The following is a 17,603-nucleotide window of genomic DNA, read 5'->3' on the forward strand; positions in this document are numbered from 1 at the left end:
GTTGGGTTTATGGTTGGACTTGGTGATCTTTCCAACCACTATAACTCTGTGTTTCTGTGGCTGCAGGTAGGTAAAAGCGAGTGGTAATCAGGATTTATGTTGTCAGTGTTAGCAGAAGGTTCCTGAAGGAAAGCTGCAGAGTGGTTTCCTATTAGTGCAGTCCTTATCGACATGTAATGTCATTACATTTTTCAATATAAATTTCAATCATCAGATGCTTGTATAGATGTCACTTTTGTAGATGGCTTGAATAACTTTAGCTGTATATTTAATAATTCCAAAGTGTATCTGTCGAATTTCATTCTTCAGAAGAAAAATATAGTGTATGTTTTTTTATTACAGGATATATTGAAAGATCAATTAATTATTGACAAGGGGAAATGATGGCCCAAGACAAAACTGAGGGTCATTGTTCATGGTCTGTAATTAATTAATAAGAAGAGCCATTGTTGATATGTGCCACTTCAAAAATCTGGTTTTTGCTGTGTTCCATCCTCTTTATTTATTATCTATAAGTACCACCAAGACTTGATTCATGCACCAGTTTCTTTATGACCATGGTTTTCGTCGTTGCTAATAGTCTTTCATCTTCCTTGGTATAATTGGGACTTGTGGTTGCTCGGTATTTGAGACAGTCAGGTTATAATTAGTATATATTAGCTGCTGAGGTGAAAGGAATTATTTGTAACCATTTCTCTTAGCTTGTAATCGCGAGTAAATAAATAACACAAATGAGCCGTGCGTTTGCAGCGATGGTTGTTGCCAAATTTATTTAGCTTAGTTGCTGCCGCTGAGTCTTAATTAGAATTTTTGAATCAAAGGCACAGAAAAAGTTGCCGAGGATAGTTATTCCTGGGACGCTGTAGGTTATCTGCGCGGCGCCGCGCTGAAAGATCAAGTGCATTTATAATTTAGATATAAATGAAAAATTACTCATTTATCAGCTACTCCGCCTCCACAGAGTGCTAGTCGTAGGGAGATTTATGACGTGTCGTGGCTCTTTGCCTAATGGGTTCCCATAAGGCCATCCCCTGGAATCCAGAGAGATGCAGCTCCTGGGATGCCATCGAGGCAGCTGCAAGGGCACCATGGCTGCGAGTGGAGCACCTCCTGGATGATGCCACCCCAGCCCCTGCAATGGGGACCCACCACCAACCAAACACAGGGCCAGGACAGAGATGGCTCTTCCAGGACTTGCAGACCTTGGGTGTTCTCCCAGTGTTCCCAAGTCAGACCTGTCTGACAGCAGAGTGCCACATCTTCTGGTGACAGCTCTCTATTCTTGTCCCTGACTGTCATCACTCCTCTGTCTCAGTAGAGTCAGAGCTTTCTAATATCTCTGTTGAACTACATCCCACCTTCTGAGTTTACAGGTTGTTTTCCCTATTTCTAATTGGGTGTCCCAAAGAAGAATTTACCAAGAGGAAATAATAGTTCCAGTGACTTTATGTTAAATTAAAACATTATTCCATTCATTTAGGTATTCATAATGCTGACGTGTCAGGAACGTTGAGTTCAAACTCTCCTTATTTTGGAATGCCATCCATGTCTCCAGACTATCACGTGCAGCTGTAGTTGGTTGCATGTCCATTTGCACCTGTGGTGGATTTCCTCCTCGGGTGGTCTCTCCTCTGCTCCTGGTCTGCCCACGCCGTGATGTTGCCGCTGCTGTTTGGGTTTTCTTGTTCCTTTTGTGGTGGTTTATCGTGGGCTTGAAAGCACACTGATAAAAGTGTGATTTCCCTAAAACAGGGGAACAAAATGAGCTGAGAATGACATTCTTAAACTGGAACTTGGATTAAATGGCCAAATTTCTGTTAGCTTCAACAATACAAAGACTGGACCTATTTTCTAGCAGATCTCTTGGAGTTCCATCTGATTTCAGTGAGACCAGACCTCACCGTATCAAGTTATTCCAACCTTTTATCTCCATATCCTAAGCTCAATTTTATATTTATTTTAAATTTATTTTTTCATAGTTTCCTAAATAAGGAGACACATCTTCGTTGCCAGTCTAATACAAAAAGGGTGAGGTTTGGTGTTTCTGATATTCCCAAGCTAACCACATCCAGTTCAATTTTTGTACTTCTCAACTAATTCACAGTGACCTGCTGAAGAGTCTCCAGCACCAACCAAGGACTGGATGAACATGACTTCTGGTAGTCTGTCTGTTTGACTGTTGATGAAAACTGAAGTTTGTATACATGAAAAAAAAAAAAAATTAGATTCCAGAAATAAATATCTGTTCCATGTGTTTGTTATGACTGGCAAAGCCACCTCAGAGTCCTTCAGGGATGAATGTCCAGGCCAGGAGTGTAATGTTGCCTTGGAGTTACTCCAACATTGTGAGTTGGGAGGTGGTTGGGATCTCCACAGCCTTGAATTTCTGGAAAAACAGCATTATATTTCCTTATATAAGAAAGAGAAATGGGCTAAGGAAGGAGGTTCTGGTGTGAGTTAACACTACTGAAATCTTCAGGCTGCCAGGACTGAAATGATTTTTCAGAATTGTCTTCGTAGTTGTGTTTTTAAGGGAAGGGAGGAGGGAGTATCAGATGAAACAATAACAAGATTTAAATGAAATCATGTCACAAATGATCAATGAACAATTTTGCTCAGATCATGAACAATGAGCAATTTTTCAGAGTGAAAATAGTCAGTTTTATTGCTGTCACTGTCATGTGGATGAAGGTATTTCTGAGGATCTGATGAAATATGTTATTTTAAAAACACTCTGGAGAGTGAAAAATAGTAAATGCCTGAGCAGTGGCCAAAGACAAGAAATGAAAAGTTAATCTGTGGAATTTGTATTCCCATTTATCTGTTTCAAATCTAATAAGTATTTATTTCTTTTTCAGCAGATAAATGTGTAAGTTCTTGTCCAGAGGATGAAAATGATGATCTTAGCACCAAAAGTAAGAGAAATAAGTAAGTTCTGAGGTTTACTTACCTATCTATAATGTTGGGAAGCTAACGTCTGGTACAAATTATTGTTTTTATATAATTATTTTCTTCCGTATGGATAACTACAGCAATAAATGATGAGAGTCATTCCTAAGGTATCCAATCTTCATCAAACTCCATGATTCTCTACAGTATCTGTTTCCCATGAGCAGCATCTGAGTAACTTTTACCTACTTTGGAATGGTTAAAAGGACTGACTGGAGAAGTAGTGATTTCAAAGACATTGGATAAAAGCTTTATCTCCATTGATGTGAAGCAGCTATTTTTTTTCACAGTGTCAGGGTTTCCAGGCTCCCGGCTCAGAAATACCCGGAGGTATTTTTATTATTGTGCTTTTATTTGACCTTTATTACTATGTGTGTTTCCAATTCTCATGAAGTAACAGGCAAAAAAAATCCACGTGTCAAAGAAGCGACTCCCTCACCCTTTGCCAAAAGAGCAAGGAAATGAAGTGAATTCTCTCTGAAGAAATACCTTAAAGACACTTCATTCTGTTTAACCTTTGGCCAGTAACTGCATACAGCGTTAGCTCTTCACGTGGGCTGGCTGGGGTTTAGGTACTGGTTTGGACCATTGCAAAAATAAATCTGCATAGATAGTGTGCTGTATTCTTGAGGGTGTTGTGATGAGTAAGCACAACAAATTTCTGTATTCTCCAAGTGGATATAATTCCTTTCTCTCTTATATTGCCATTCTTCTACTACATTGGGAGGTTCTTTTGATCAAGGCTTTCTGTGGATTTATATTGTGAAGGAAGAATCAAATACTCTGGGTTCAGTTCTCAGACTATTGAAGCATATAATGCTTGGTATAAAAGAGTATATTTATAGTTTATCTATGCTAAATATGTACTTTTGCTATTTACATAGTTATAAACAGTATACAAGATTATATTTAGTACAAAACTATTTAAGAATAAATCTATTGACAGCAGTGGGTCTGACAATACCGGGCAGTATTCTGACCTGTGCTGTTGAGGTGATTCCTTTCAGCAATTGCTCAAGAAAATATATGAATGTCTTTTCATTGATGTACATAAATAGAATTCAAAAACTCCAGCAGCTTGTTCATGCAACTCCAGGAAAATGCCCTTATTCAGAGGTTACTGTGTCAAAGCAGCCTTGGGCTTGCTGTGCCGCGTGTCGGGGGGTCAGGCAGTGCCTCTGTCACTGTCTGCTTGTGAATGAGGAATATTCCCTCATCCTCCTTGGGTTTCCGTGACTTACTCACTTGAAAGACTAACTTTGGGGTTTTTAGTCTCTTATTCTCTTTACACTCAAAAGGACATGGTCAAAATTACGAGACCCAGCTAGAGACCTTCTTTTTCAATACAAGCTTTTTCTTGCACGTAGATGGATTTCCCTGTTTCAGTCTGTGCCTGTTGCCTCTTCTCCTTTCAGTGGGTACCCGAGTTCTGCACCAGCCTCTCTCCACCCTCTCCATTTAGAGATTTGCAGCCTTCCAGGTTCCTCCTAGTAGGCTACTCCTATGTGTCCTTCTGAGTAGAAAGACAAATAGTTTGTTGTCCAGATTATTGTATTATTTGCTAAAGAAAATTCTATTCTTTCTTGTAATTTTTGACATGAGAAAAAAGTCTGGTTGGCAGCATCGTTTTCAATTTTCAAGAAGGACTGAAGGCAAGAAGGGATCTTCTGGTGCTTGGCTGGTGGAGTCCTGCACTGAGTTTCTCTCAGTTTCAGCTTGAAAAAGCTCTTTGTGTGCACTAGGAATTGGCTTGGGCTTTTCATGCAGCATGTCACAGAATAGAATTTGCTGTTACGATAGGAAAGTCGCTGTCAGTCTGTGAAGAGCACCAGTTTGATACCTCTCCAATCCCTGGTAATGCAGCACCATTTTAGGATAAGTGTAAGTGTAATGTCATTATTTGTAGCAGGAAGATAATACACTGGAGCTCACGTTACAAACTGATCTAATTCGTTTGCTTGGAAATAAAAAAAGTGTTTTCCTGTTGAAATGTCAAACTAAGTATTATTCTGTAGTGGCGAGGGAGAAAAGGCAGTTGGGCCTAGTAGGAGGCTAAAAATCAAATCACCTTTCATTATCCTCACTTGAACCTTGTGATCATTTTAAGATCTTTCCAGAAAGAGCTTTAATTTGTCCTGAACTTGCTCATTGCTCGAAGCGTTAAGCACCCGCAGGATGGCCTGAGAGAACTCTGGTGTCAAGGTCTGAGTTGGCCAACTTCTTTGAAGTCAGGAGTTCAGGTGTCACCATCCCAAGCCCCATCCCAAATGCCATCCCCTCCTGAAGCAGCCTCCTCCCTGCCCTCGAGTTCCCATCTCATTCACCTCTCCGTGCAGATGCTGAGGGCACACAGGGGCAAATCTTCAGCCCTCCGAACAAAGGTGAAATCAGCATTTGCTTCCAGAGTGCAGTGTCCATGGTCCCTAACTCTGAGAAAATGGTGCAGATATTTATCTGGTGGGAAACAGTTCTTCTCCAGGGTGGCACCAGTTACGTGGGGTTGTGCTGGAGGAGAGCATCACCCTTACGCTGCTGCTACTTCATGGTTGCGACTTACAGCAAACTCTCCTTCTTCCTGGAATGAGCCCAGCGGTGCTCCCTGCATCCCTGTATCCAGGGGTCTTGTAGGCAGAGGGGCTCGGGCAGTAAAAAACAAGTATTTTCTCAGCCAGACGTGTTTATTCTAATCAAAAAAGGGCTGTCAGGATAAATACCGAGCTGCTGGCCCTGGCAAAGGGCAGGTTCTTTGCTGGTGCTTTGCTGTGGGTCTGTGCACACGGTGCATGGCTGGGTTACTTCCCTTAGGAGTGAGCTCCTGCCTGGGAATGTAAAATAAAGATGAGTGTTGCCTTCCAGGTTTGGGGGCACAAAAACAGGAAAGAAAAATAAACCCAGATGAGTCTCTTCAGTCACTCCTTTAAAGTCTCCACTCCTTGACAAGTTTTCGGTAAAGCTGCCACTTTTCTGTAGCTTGATCTCCAGGGTGATATTTGGCTGCTGAGTTCCTCTTTGCTGTGCTGATAGACCATCCTTCCACATAACGAGCTGCTGAGGTCCCTTGGTGGGACCCTCGAGCTCCAGGGTTCAATACTGAGCTGTGGGTTTGGGTCACAGCTCAGCTGGCTGCAGCAGCTTCGTACACATGAAGTCCTGCTGTCTGGGAGGGTTTTCTAGAGAGGGTTAAAAATCCCCTGCAGAGCTGACAATCACTGAACTATTTTCTATCTTACCTTGTTAAAGAACAGAAGATTCCCAAGCTGCTGACCAGGGGAAGGCTGAAATGGAGGAGAAAATTGAGGAAACGTCAGCACCCCAGGTCACACCTCCCCTGGAAGAGCGCATCACTCATTTCCGAGACATGCTGCTGGAGAGAGGGGTAAGAACCGTGCTGGCTTCCTGTGACACATCTCATTTATGGCAGCAGAGCATCGTCCAGGACCACTGCAGGAACTGCTCCATAACTGTGACTGAGCAGGCAAAGGAGGAGTTACTGAGAGGGGCTTTTCTGCTCTTAACCACGCAGTCTTTGTGGTACTTCACTGTCACTTTTCTTCTGGCCACACAGACCTGACAGCCCTTTGCGGGTGTAGTTCCAAATAAATTCCTGTAGACAGACCCAAAGATAACCAGAGGCAGTCGCTTCTCCAGTACAGACCAGTAGCTTAGCAGGGCATGGGGACCACAGCCACATGGGTCCCACATGGACCCCAGAAGTGTTCATCACATGATGAACAAAGAGTGAAGGATGTGTCATATCTATATCACCTGAAAGGCAGCTCTGTGCTCAGAAATGATCCTGGCAAGCTCAGCTTTTTTAGTATGGGATAGGTTAGTGGGAAGCCAAATTCACGTACTGGCCATCCCCGATCCACCCAGTCTGTTAGGAAAGGATGTACTGGAGTCTCGGGAGGGTTAAGAAAACCTGTCCTTTTCCATGGACCTCCCTGACCTTGGACTTGTTGAGAAGAGCTGGTGAGTCCAGTAGAGGCTGGACCATGGGATCCAGGGAATGAGGTGCAGGATCGTGGGATGCTCAGGGCTGGGGTTGAATGAGGACAAGAGGAGGTGGCTCCTCGGGAACCAGACAGACGAGAGGACCCGGAGCATCCCTCCCTCCTGCAACCAGGCCAGCGCCAACACAGGGCTCAGAGTCACTGCAGCCATTTTACCATGCCCAGGTCAGGATTATCAGTTCATAGATGGAGCATAAATTCCATTTGCAGGTAGAGCCCATCAGCTCCATGAGCCTCATGACCAACAGTGAAACGTGTTACAGGTCACAGAATCATAGAATTGTTTGGTTGGAAAGACCTTTGAGATCATCGAGTCCAGCTGGACCTGTCCACTGCTAAACCAGATCTCTGAGCACCTCATCTACCCGGCTTTTCAATCCCTCCAGGGATGGGGACTCCACCACTGCCCTGGGCAACCCCTTCCAATGCCTCAGAACCCTTTCAGCAAAGAAATTATTCCTGATACCCAATCTGAACCTCTCCTGGCACAACTTGGGACTGTTTCCTCTTATCACAGCATCCAGTGACTAGTTCTGTGAAGAGCTTCAGCCTGAGTCTTGTTTTCTGTGGTAGCACTTCAGACCTGGCCACATAAAGATTACTGTCAATATGTAGAATTTTGGATGCTGTTATTTATAAACATAAAATCAGCTCCACAAAAGTTCATCTCGATGTCCCTTCTTCCAGAGGACTGATGATTTGGAGCATGAGTGGCATCAATAAGCATAACCAGGTTTAGGTCCTAATCCTGCAGATGGGTGTAGAATGGAGCAATGTGTGTGGATGTTGTGCATCCTTCCAGCTCTCTGCAAATATGTATTCTATAGAAGTTCATGTAATTTCTGTAAAGAAAAAAAAAATCCAAGGTGTCTGTTGTTAGGCAGTAAAGCCTATAAAATTTATCACTAGTAATCAGCAGATTTAAAGGCAGATAATTAGAACTTCAGAAGCTCAACAGTAAATTATCTCCGTGCCAGACCTGCTTTATTAATACTTTTTGTTATTTATACTTAAAAAATGCAAACATGCTGTAAACAAATACTGGTTGGAGACTTCTGCTGCCGCATATTAAGTCAGGGCACAATAAGTCAAAATCTGGAAGTATTAGGGATGTTCTATAATACAATTCCTTAAGTGTTTCCAGTGTAAGAGTCAGATTGGCTCATAAAAATAAGAAGTTCAGGAAATTTACTGTTTGGTTTTGCTGTTATTTAAAAATTCATAGCTAATAGGTTACTTTGCTTTCACCCTGAGCATTTTTTAAATGTCCAGACAAGCTGCTGGTTAGCAGCAGCTGGTTGGCATTGCTGGAAATGCTCTGAGGCCATTAGTGTTATTTTAAACTGGTTATTTAATGAGCATCTCCTGCCATTTTCTTGTAATGTTGTTATTTCCCAAAAAGTTACTTAATGGCCTTTCAAAGAGCTTCAACTAGATGGAGTTCTTCAGCATAGTTCTGAATCTTCTTATATAAATTATATCAACAGAAGAATATTGTAACATTTTAAAAATATATGTGATTTTTGATGGAGCTCCAAGACAATGGCACTATTCTTCTGTTTGTGGCAAGTTTTCCTATGTAAAAAAAGTAATCTCTGGTATCCTGCTGGAAGTTTAAAAGTTTCCACAAAATCCTGAGGGGAAGGGGGAATTTCAAGCCTCTTCTTGGCCCCTCCAAAGCCACAGCATCAAAATATCCACGTTCTACAGTCTGCAGTTCTGGGAAAGTGTCCTGGTTTGGCTGGGATGGAGCTGATGTTCTTCTCAGGAGCTAGATCAGCGCTGTGGTTTGGGTTCAATGTGGGATTTGGTATGAGGAGGATGTTGATAACACACTGATGTTTTCAGTTGTTGCTGGGAAATCAAGGACTTTCCAATTTCCCGTGTTTTGCTGGTCTGCAGGTGCAGAAGAAGCTGGAGGGACCACTGTAAGGTTAATAGATCCAAACTGGCATTTGGCTCTGCCAGTGGAATATTCCAGATCCTATCATGTCATGTTCAGTATAGGAATGAGGGGTGGCTGGAAAGCTTCTTGTCTCGTCTCGGTTCCTCTTCAGAAGCTGCAGTTTGGTCACGTTCTGGTCACTGTGTTCACTGATTTTGAATAATCTTCTTGTCTGCTAAAACCTTTGCACTTTCAAAAACCGACACAGTGACATTTAACTTGTACTTACTCTGAGTTAATCACTTATCTGCTGCAATTACTATGTTCTAAGCTCTGTTATTCCTGTTGATTCAGCTGGACTGGGTTTTAAACCCAGCATGGGAGGGGCTGTACAAGGGCTGAGTGAGAAGCAGCGTGGTTACGTGGTTTATAAGAATTAGTTCTATTATTTCTTCGCACCTGTTTCTGATTTTTCATCTCAGCTATAACACTTCTATTAATCAATATCATCTCACTTATAAACATTTTCTCAGAGAGTCTTTCCCTTTTACACCGTGACCAGCTCTGATCTCTCTTCTCCTTTTCACCTGGCCACTGAAGTCACTGTTTATTCTGAGAAGAGATGCCTCCAACACCATCCCCAGTGCAGGTGGTCCCTGGTTGAATGTCCCATAGTAGGGGAGAAGACCAGCACACAATGCATGGTGGAGATGAGTCAGAATATTCACGTTCCCTATGGATTTGCAGAGCTTCAGACTGAGGATCCTGAACTGTGCATGAGGTGTAGCTGGAATTACATCATGAACACCAGCAGCCACCACTTATTTCAGGTGTATGTCTGCAGTGTGTGAAATGTGATCGTTACTGAAGGAAAAATCATAAACAGGAACGATGATGGGCTAAGTTAGCTCGAGTTTAACTAGCTTTGAGTTCAAACTGGCCTTTGTGCTGAGGACAAAGCTGATGTGCAAGAGAAGTATAAAAGAAATCCTGTAAAAAAGGATTCCTGTGACTGAAGGGGGAAAACCCTGAACCTTGGGGATTGGTGGGCATGGCCGGGGCACTGGTGGCTGCAGGAGGACAGTGGCTGGAGGAGGCAGCCCCAGATCCCTGCACATCTGGAAGGTTAAACCTGAACCACAGCATTTCCAGGCTGACCTATGGAAAAGGAAAGCCAGTCCATTGGATCCCACTTTGCTTCATCAGAGCTTTCCTGTTTCAGCGTTAATTACTCTTAATTATTCCTCACATTTTTTTTTTTTTTTTTTTTTTGGTGAATTTACTCTTTGTAATTAGATGGAGTGTTTAGAATATTTTACGTTGCTCCAGAGTTTTCTGTAACAAACTAATTGAGAGTGGTGATGTGTGAGGCACTGAGGTCAGGCTGGAGATTTCAGTCCCACGCTTCCAGACTGTCCTTTTGTGAAAGTCCTGAGCAAAGGGCACTGGGCAAGTGAGGGACCAGCTCAGCCTCACAGTGGTTTTTACAGCCCACTCACCTGAAAGAGGTTTCAGAGGAGATGGGAGAACCTCTATAGGAGTGGGATGCTGTGTAGGAGGTGGGAAAGGAGATGGGAGAACCTCTGTAGGAGATGGGAGAACCTCTGTAGGAGATGGGAGAACCTCTGTAGGAGATGGGAGAACCTCTGTAGGAGATGGGAGAACCTCTGTAGGAGATGGGAGAACCTCTGTAGGAGATGGGAGAACCTCTGTAGGAGATGGGAGAACCTCTGTAGGAGATGGGAGAACCTCTGTAGGAGATGGGAGAACCTCTGTAGGAGATGGGAGAACCTCTGTAGGAGATGGGAGAACCTCTGTAGGAGTGGGATGCTGTGTAGGATTGTGAGTGATGCACAGGGCCACCCAGAGTCCTGCTCCCGAGAGCTGGATTCAGTGGAAAAGGGGAGAAGCCTCAACACGGAGGAGAAGAGGCACATTTATGACCAAACCGTGGTGGTTTGAAGATGTTCACTATGAATTCTTCAGTGTGTGCGTGCATGGGGAGCCTCTTTTGGGTTATAATTCAAGTTTTGTAGAGGAGGGGAGTTGAAGCTGAGATAATTGCTGAAATGGGAACTGGTACATCTGTTGTACAAAGGGGATGATAAAATGGTGTTTTCCTTTCTGCTACAGATTCTTTCCATCAAAAACGTGGGGTGAGCATCTCCCAGATCCTCGCTGAGATGTCCTAGAGCAAATCAATACTAATGGTGTGGTGGCAACCAGAGCATTGCCAGAAACAGATTAAAATTCAACTTCCAACCGCTCTGAGGCATCCTTTAGAGGGTTCATTAGCTTTCTGAACTACTCTTTTGCTTCACCTTGGAACATTTTCTTCTTTCACATCCTTATTAAAATTCCTTAATGCAACTGTGTTTGTCTACTTCACAGGTTTCAGCATTTTCTACCTGGGAAAAAGAGTTACACAAAATAGTATTTGATCCACGCTATCTTCTGCTGAATTCAGAAGAACGTAAGCAGGTGAGCATTGCCTCCAGCGCAGCTCCTGATCGGCAGCAAACATCTCCCAGATCAACCCTAATAACAGAGTCATTATCTTGGTAGGATAAAGAGAATTGTGTAAAATTAAAATGTCTTTTTTTTTTGAGTTTTCTTAATTTAGGCACTGCTCCTCAGAAAGTGCTGTCTCCTTTGAAAAGGAAATGGTAACGAGGGAGTGTGCAGGCAGAGAGGAGCGACGGTCTCTTGGGTGGTGGGAAGCTGGGCTGTAGAGAGGGCAGTGGCTATATATATATATATTTCCACTCTGAATTATTTAAATATTGTAGAGATTCTGCTTCATTTTTACTACTTAGAATATTTTCTAGGAGTTTGGTGGTATTTACTGCCAGATTTTGCAATAACTGAACTTGCTAGACACGGAGGGATGGAGCGCTGGGGCTCTGCTGGTGTCTGTGTGGAAGGGTTTTGTTTTCTGGCAAGCTCAAAGGGAAGGGGAAGTTTTGCTGCCTTGTTTATTTTAGGGATCGAAAAGGACACGAGGGCTGAAGATGAGTCTAAAAAATTTAGGAGAGGTTCAGAGATGTTGCGGGGAAGGTGAAGGCTTCTGTTCTATAGTTATTTCTCTTCCTTCCCAGTCTTTTGTCATCCTGCAGAAGGAAGAAGAATTTTGAATATGGAATTGTCCATTTTTTAAATAAACCTGATGAAAAATGTACTTATTCCTATTCCATTGCACGGGGGCCCATATTGTCTTTGATTCTCCAGAGAGCTTCCTGTAGGTGTTTACTGAGGGACTGGGCACATACATCTTCATTTACTCCCTTTCCAATATTTTCTTTCCTGAGAAAAAAAGTTAAATAAAATAATAAGGAAATATGGGAATGAAAATGTAAGAGAAACTACTGGAATGGAAAATGCTGCCAGACAAGAGACTAAGCGGGAAGTTGTGTATTTATTTCACGGAATCAGCAAGGACAAAGCCTAGACCTTGATAAGTCAATCAAGATACATTAGTTATTTCATTTTATCAGCCTTGGAGATAATAAAAATACATCATGAATACACATAATAACGTGCTTGAGGCACTGCTGAGGGGGACCTCGCTTGTGGGGTTATTTCAAGCTCAAGGAAAGAGCTGTGGAAAGAAGGAGCTGGCAGTCCTGTGGGTGGAAAACCACGGGCAGGTGGAGGTTGGGTCTACCAGCGAGAGCAGTGAAGGGGGAAGAGGGTGATCATTTGCTGCTCTTCTGCAAAACCAGGTTAAAAAACCAGAAGCTTGGGAGCACGTGCCAGGTGTGGAAGATATTTTAGGTACTGTGCTTGAAGTTAAGTCTTCTAGATGTTCATTATGAGTAGTTCCATTTAATTAGACCCATTTTCCTCCAAGAAGTAGTTTAAGAAGAAGGTTAGACTCAGACAAGAGTAGATGCCTGATTTAGTGCAAGTACTTCTTGCAGAGCAACTCAAATTAGTAGAAGACATTTAGATTTATGGAAACATTTACCTTCACGGACGCTGACTGTGGGGCCTGAATAGCGAGTGTCTGAGTGCTTTTGAAATTATGCTGATGAATTTAGATTGGAGGGCTCACAATGAAGGGGAGGAGTGAATGAAGGGGTGAATAAAGGAATGAGTGAAGGGATGAATGAAGGAATGAGTGAAGGGATGAATGAGGAATGAAGGGATGAAGGAGTGAATGAAGGAATGAAAAAAGGATGAAGGAAGGAAGGAGTGAATGAAGGATGAAGGAAGGAAGGGATGAAGGAGTGAATAAAGGAATGAAGAAAGGATAAAGGAAGGAATGAAGGAATGAATGAAGGAATGAAGAATTGAAAGAATGAAGGGATGAATGAAAGGGTGAAGGGATGAAGGGATGAAGGAGACCTGGAGCATGACTGGCTGTCCTGCAGTTTTCTCCTCTCCATGGCCAGGCACGTAGGCTGGAAAGGGCAGGGAAAGCATTTTTCCTGGGATCTGCAGATGTCTGAGGGAACTTCCTCTTGGCTTGAACTTGTGTTGAGGAGGGTTTGACTCCAGGAGTGGAGGCTCTGCTGTCGGTGGGTGTCCTTACACAGCCCGAGGAACATAACGATCCATATTGAGTGTCTGCGGTCTGCTCCGCTTGCTCACCCATTATTTTCAAGGGTTATTAACAGCTGAAAGGTGCTGCTGTGTTTCAGCAAGGAACAGTGAAGGGTAAAGGAGCAACTGTATTAAAATAATGAGCTCTCTGTTAATTTTGATTTATTACCTTCATAATAGCTTCTCTGATACCAGAAAGGCAAGCAATAACAGTGTCACCTACTTTAGTTGTTCTCCCACTCAAGGTATGCAACTGCATATGGGATAATCTGTTCTGATTTCCTAGATTTTTCATAGTCCTGGGTAATCTCAGGTGTGTGCACAGACTGGGAGAAGAACTCATGGGGAGCAGCTCTGCTGAGAAGGACTTGGGAGTCCTGATGGACAAAGAGCTGGACATGAGCCAGCAGTGTGCGATGGAGCCTGGGAGGTCAACTGTGTCCTGGGCTGTGTCAGAAGAGGGGTGGGCAGTGGGGTGAGGGAGGGGATTGTCCCCCTCTACTCTGCCCTGGTGAGGTCCCATCTGGAGGATTGCATCCAGGCCTGAAGCCCCCAACACAAGAAAGATGTGGAGCTGTTGTAGCGGGTCCAGAGGAGGCCAGGAAGATGATCAGAGGGCTGGAGCACCTCTCTGCTGAAGAAAGGCTGAGGGAGCTGGGCTTGTTGAGCTTGGAGAAGAGAAGGCTCTGGGGAGACATCACTGCAGCCTTCCAGAACCTGAAGGGAGCTTAGAAACAGGAGGGAGAGAGACTTTTGCCATGGGCAGAGAGTGACAGGACAAGGGGAAATGGTTTGAAACTGAGAGAGGGGAGATTGAGGTTGGATATTAGGAGGAAATTTTTCACTGTGAGGGTGGTGAGACACTGTCCCATGTTGGCCAGAGAAGCTGTGGCTGCTCCTCCCTGGAAGTGTTGAAGGCCAGGTTGGATGAGGCTTTGAGCAACCTGGTCTAGTGGAAGGTGTCCCTGCTGCTGGCAGGGGGGTTGGGACTGGATGAGCTTTAAGGTCCCTCCCAACCCAAACCAGTCTGGGATTCTCTGATTCCTTCTTCCATGGCCATTTTTTGATGTTTACTTTCCCAGTGCGATTTCTTCCCCTTCCCACGCACCGAATTGAGCACCGTGGTGATTTGGTTACTTCAGCTTTCCTGAGATGTAGGTTTGCACCTCTGCATCCCCACGGCTGATGAGAAAGCAGCCGTGGTAGTAACCGTAGCAATCATGTTTAGTGTGTGTAATTTGTGGTGGAAAGGATGGTGACTATGGAAAGCCAATAGCATTTGGAGAAGCTCCTTTTATTCAACAACTTAGGGTGACACACTTTTTAGAGCATGAAACCGGCAGGGCAGGATTTTTTGGTATTAAAAACATGATTAAAGCAGTTGGCAGGATTTTGTGACATTGTGAACTCCTTAACTCCTTCTCAAGGCACCAAAAATCCTGATGCTGAGCGCCCTGCTGCATATTCAGCTGCCAGATCCTGTTAGAGGAAGGTTGTCCACCCTTCCAAACACATGAAAGCTTTCGGGTGTGTGTGCGCAGAGGATCCGGGTGTAAGCTCGTGTGTTTTGACAACTGATTTGAAAGGTCTCTGGGCTTTTTAGGAGGTAACCTACAGAACATTGATGTTTAGATGTATAGACATTTTCAGGAAATCCAGCAAGTTGGGAAGGATGTGAGATCCAAGCTGAATAACTGCGGTCAGCTGGAGGGATGTACAAAAATCCTGCTGTGGGCATGAAAATGCGAGCGAGACGCTGAAGCCAGGAAATTCTGATTTATGTTGCACTTGATGTTTGAATGAACATGTTATCTGTCCAAATTATACTTTTTCCCAGCTACTTATTTGGTGAGAACACGATCAGTGCTGCATGGAGCAGATTGAGCTGCATGCGAGTCAGCCTGTACCCAGGGCAGATAAGAGCTGTACGTTGGGAGGTTGACAGCCCTTTGATCAAGCATAAATACCATGAAAGCTTTGTTAATAAATGCTCTATCTCATTTCCCTTTCTTGGAAAGATATTTGAACAGTTTGTCAAGACCAGGATCAGAGAAGAGTACAAAGAAAAGAAAAATAAATTGTTGTTAGCCAAAGAAGAATTTAAAAAGCTCCTCGAAGAATCCAAGTTATCGCCAAGGTATGGCTCTGCCTTCTGAAGATCTGTTAAGATAAGCTTTTTCATTTACCCTGCGCTTATCAGCCCCAAACCCTGGCTGTACTCTTCATAGCAAGCGTGGACCTCCCTTGTTACCATGCTGGGTTGACATTTCTTCCCTAATATTTTACATTATTTTCTTGTATTAGTGGGAAAGGGAACGTACCGTCTCTCTCTGTGTTCCTCTCTCTCTCCCTCTGTCCTTAAGGATTTGTAATATTTTGCAGAACACATTTATGTGCATATATATGCCATATACTATATGCCCTATAATATAATTACAGAACACACACATATTACATGTAACATAATATATATATGTATATTACATATTATATGTAATATATGTATATTACGTGTAATAAATTCAGCACCTGAATGTTAAATCTCATTCGTATTAGTCATACAGGTGTAACTAGTGAAAAACTGTATTTAGGTTTGGTTTTTTATGGAAAAGAAACATAATTTAACAAAGATACTATTAAAGTCACATCACTAAATTTAAATTGAGCACGCAATGCAATGATTTCTTTTTCTACATTGATTTTTAAGTAATGGATCCAAAACTGCCCAGTGCAGTGCTTAGGAGAGCACTTGCTCATTTGTGGATTATCTGAAAATAAAGAGATTTTTATATTGCAAATCTGGTTAAATTGTTTGAACTAAGAAATTATAGTTTTCTCTACTAAACTATGCAGGTAATTGCAGGGCACTGCCTGCCTAGACACACAGGTACCACCACCACATCAGGAAATATGGAAATAATAATGACAAGAAATTTTTTACAGCAAGACTGAGGATATTCTGGGCTGATGTAGCAGCTGAACGCTGGTTCCAGCGATGATGATCTCAGTCTGTGAGGGCAAAACTGTGCTGGCTGACAGGACAGAGAACATTTTACAGGCTCCTGTTTTTGTTGAGCTGCCTGTGAGACCGAAGAAATTCATCTCCCAGCCAGCCCAGGTCTCTGGCTCAGTTTGGATGTGTGATCCAATGCCACATGTGTGCGTTGGGAAAGGCTGGAGCTGAGGATGGAATCCTCAGGCAGAGCTGCCGGTGGGTGCCCATCACTCCAAGTTACTATTCATTTTTTGCTCTTTTTAGGGAAAGATCAGACTGGTGTGGTTTTCATCAGGGGTTGTGTGCTCCTGACAGCCCAAGTTTGTTTGCAGTTAGACACGGGGTGGGTTTCTGCTCCATTACAGGCTAATTATTGATATACCACCCATAAGTACTGGCAGGCAGAGACTGAAACCGCAGTGAAATACTTTGTTAATGGTTCAAAATTGTCCTGTCAGCTGTCACCCACATTTTCTAAATCAAAAAGTGGAAGTGCAGGCTGATACATGAGTCCAGAGCCTGGGCAGAACTGGTGGGCTCTCGCCTCCTTCATCCCGGGGGTCACCATTGGGTTCCTGTCCCATATTCCCCAGAACACCCATTTTTAGTGTCTGTGTGAAAAATGAAGCCAGATCCAGGTCAAAGGAGTCTGTGGATTGATAAAGTCCCAGCTTTAAAATGTCTCTCTTTTCTGCAGAACAACGTTTAAGGAATTTGCAGAGAAATACGGACGCGACCAGCGGTTTCGCCTTGTTCAGAAGAAGAAGGACCAAGAGCATTTTTTCAATCAGTTCATACTTATTCTTAAAAAGAGGGACAAAGAAAACAGGATAAGGCTACGGAAAATGAGATAAAAACTCCTGAAACTGGCAATAAGAACACAAATCCGTGCTGTGACTGCAGTAGGAAATTCCAGTGAAGGCTGAAGCCATCGGGGGTTCGACAGCGCGAGGGGGAAGCGGACGGGGCTGAGGAAACTCCTCTGAACGGGGTTTATGGGGCGTCTGTCGGACCTGGGACGGTTGTTCTGCAGGAATCTGAAGGATATTTTGTTCTCAAAGAATTAATGTTTCATATTGAAGCTCTCTTTTGTACCACATCCAGAGTTTGATGCATTTGTAATTGCCATGATATGTCAATCCCTTAATTGTTTTAATTATGCAAATGACTTGTAATATACACAAATTATGAATCCAGTGCAGATTTGTAATTAAGC

At 43.2% G+C, this 17,603-nt stretch overlaps 1 protein-coding gene across 1 annotated transcript; it reads left to right on the top strand.

The window, feature by feature from the left end:
* The first annotated feature begins 2,864 nt into the window (after positions 1 to 2,864).
* Positions 2,865 to 17,316, top strand: TCERG1L (transcription elongation regulator 1 like). The gene is made up of 5 exons (XM_010163488.1): positions 2,865 to 2,928; positions 6,190 to 6,325; positions 11,239 to 11,328; positions 15,411 to 15,529; positions 17,085 to 17,316. The coding sequence occupies exons 2-5, from the start codon at positions 6,230 to 6,232 to the stop codon at positions 17,239 to 17,241; spliced, it is 462 nt and encodes a 153-aa protein (XP_010161790.1). The 5' UTR covers positions 2,865 to 2,928; positions 6,190 to 6,229; the 3' UTR covers positions 17,242 to 17,316.
* Positions 17,317 to 17,603: the final 287 nt, after the last annotated feature.

The sequence above is a fragment of the Antrostomus carolinensis genome, unplaced genomic scaffold (genome assembly GCF_000700745.2).
Source record: "Antrostomus carolinensis isolate BGI_N321 unplaced genomic scaffold, ASM70074v2 scaffold6802, whole genome shotgun sequence".
Taxonomy (NCBI): domain Eukaryota; kingdom Metazoa; phylum Chordata; class Aves; order Caprimulgiformes; family Caprimulgidae; genus Antrostomus; species Antrostomus carolinensis.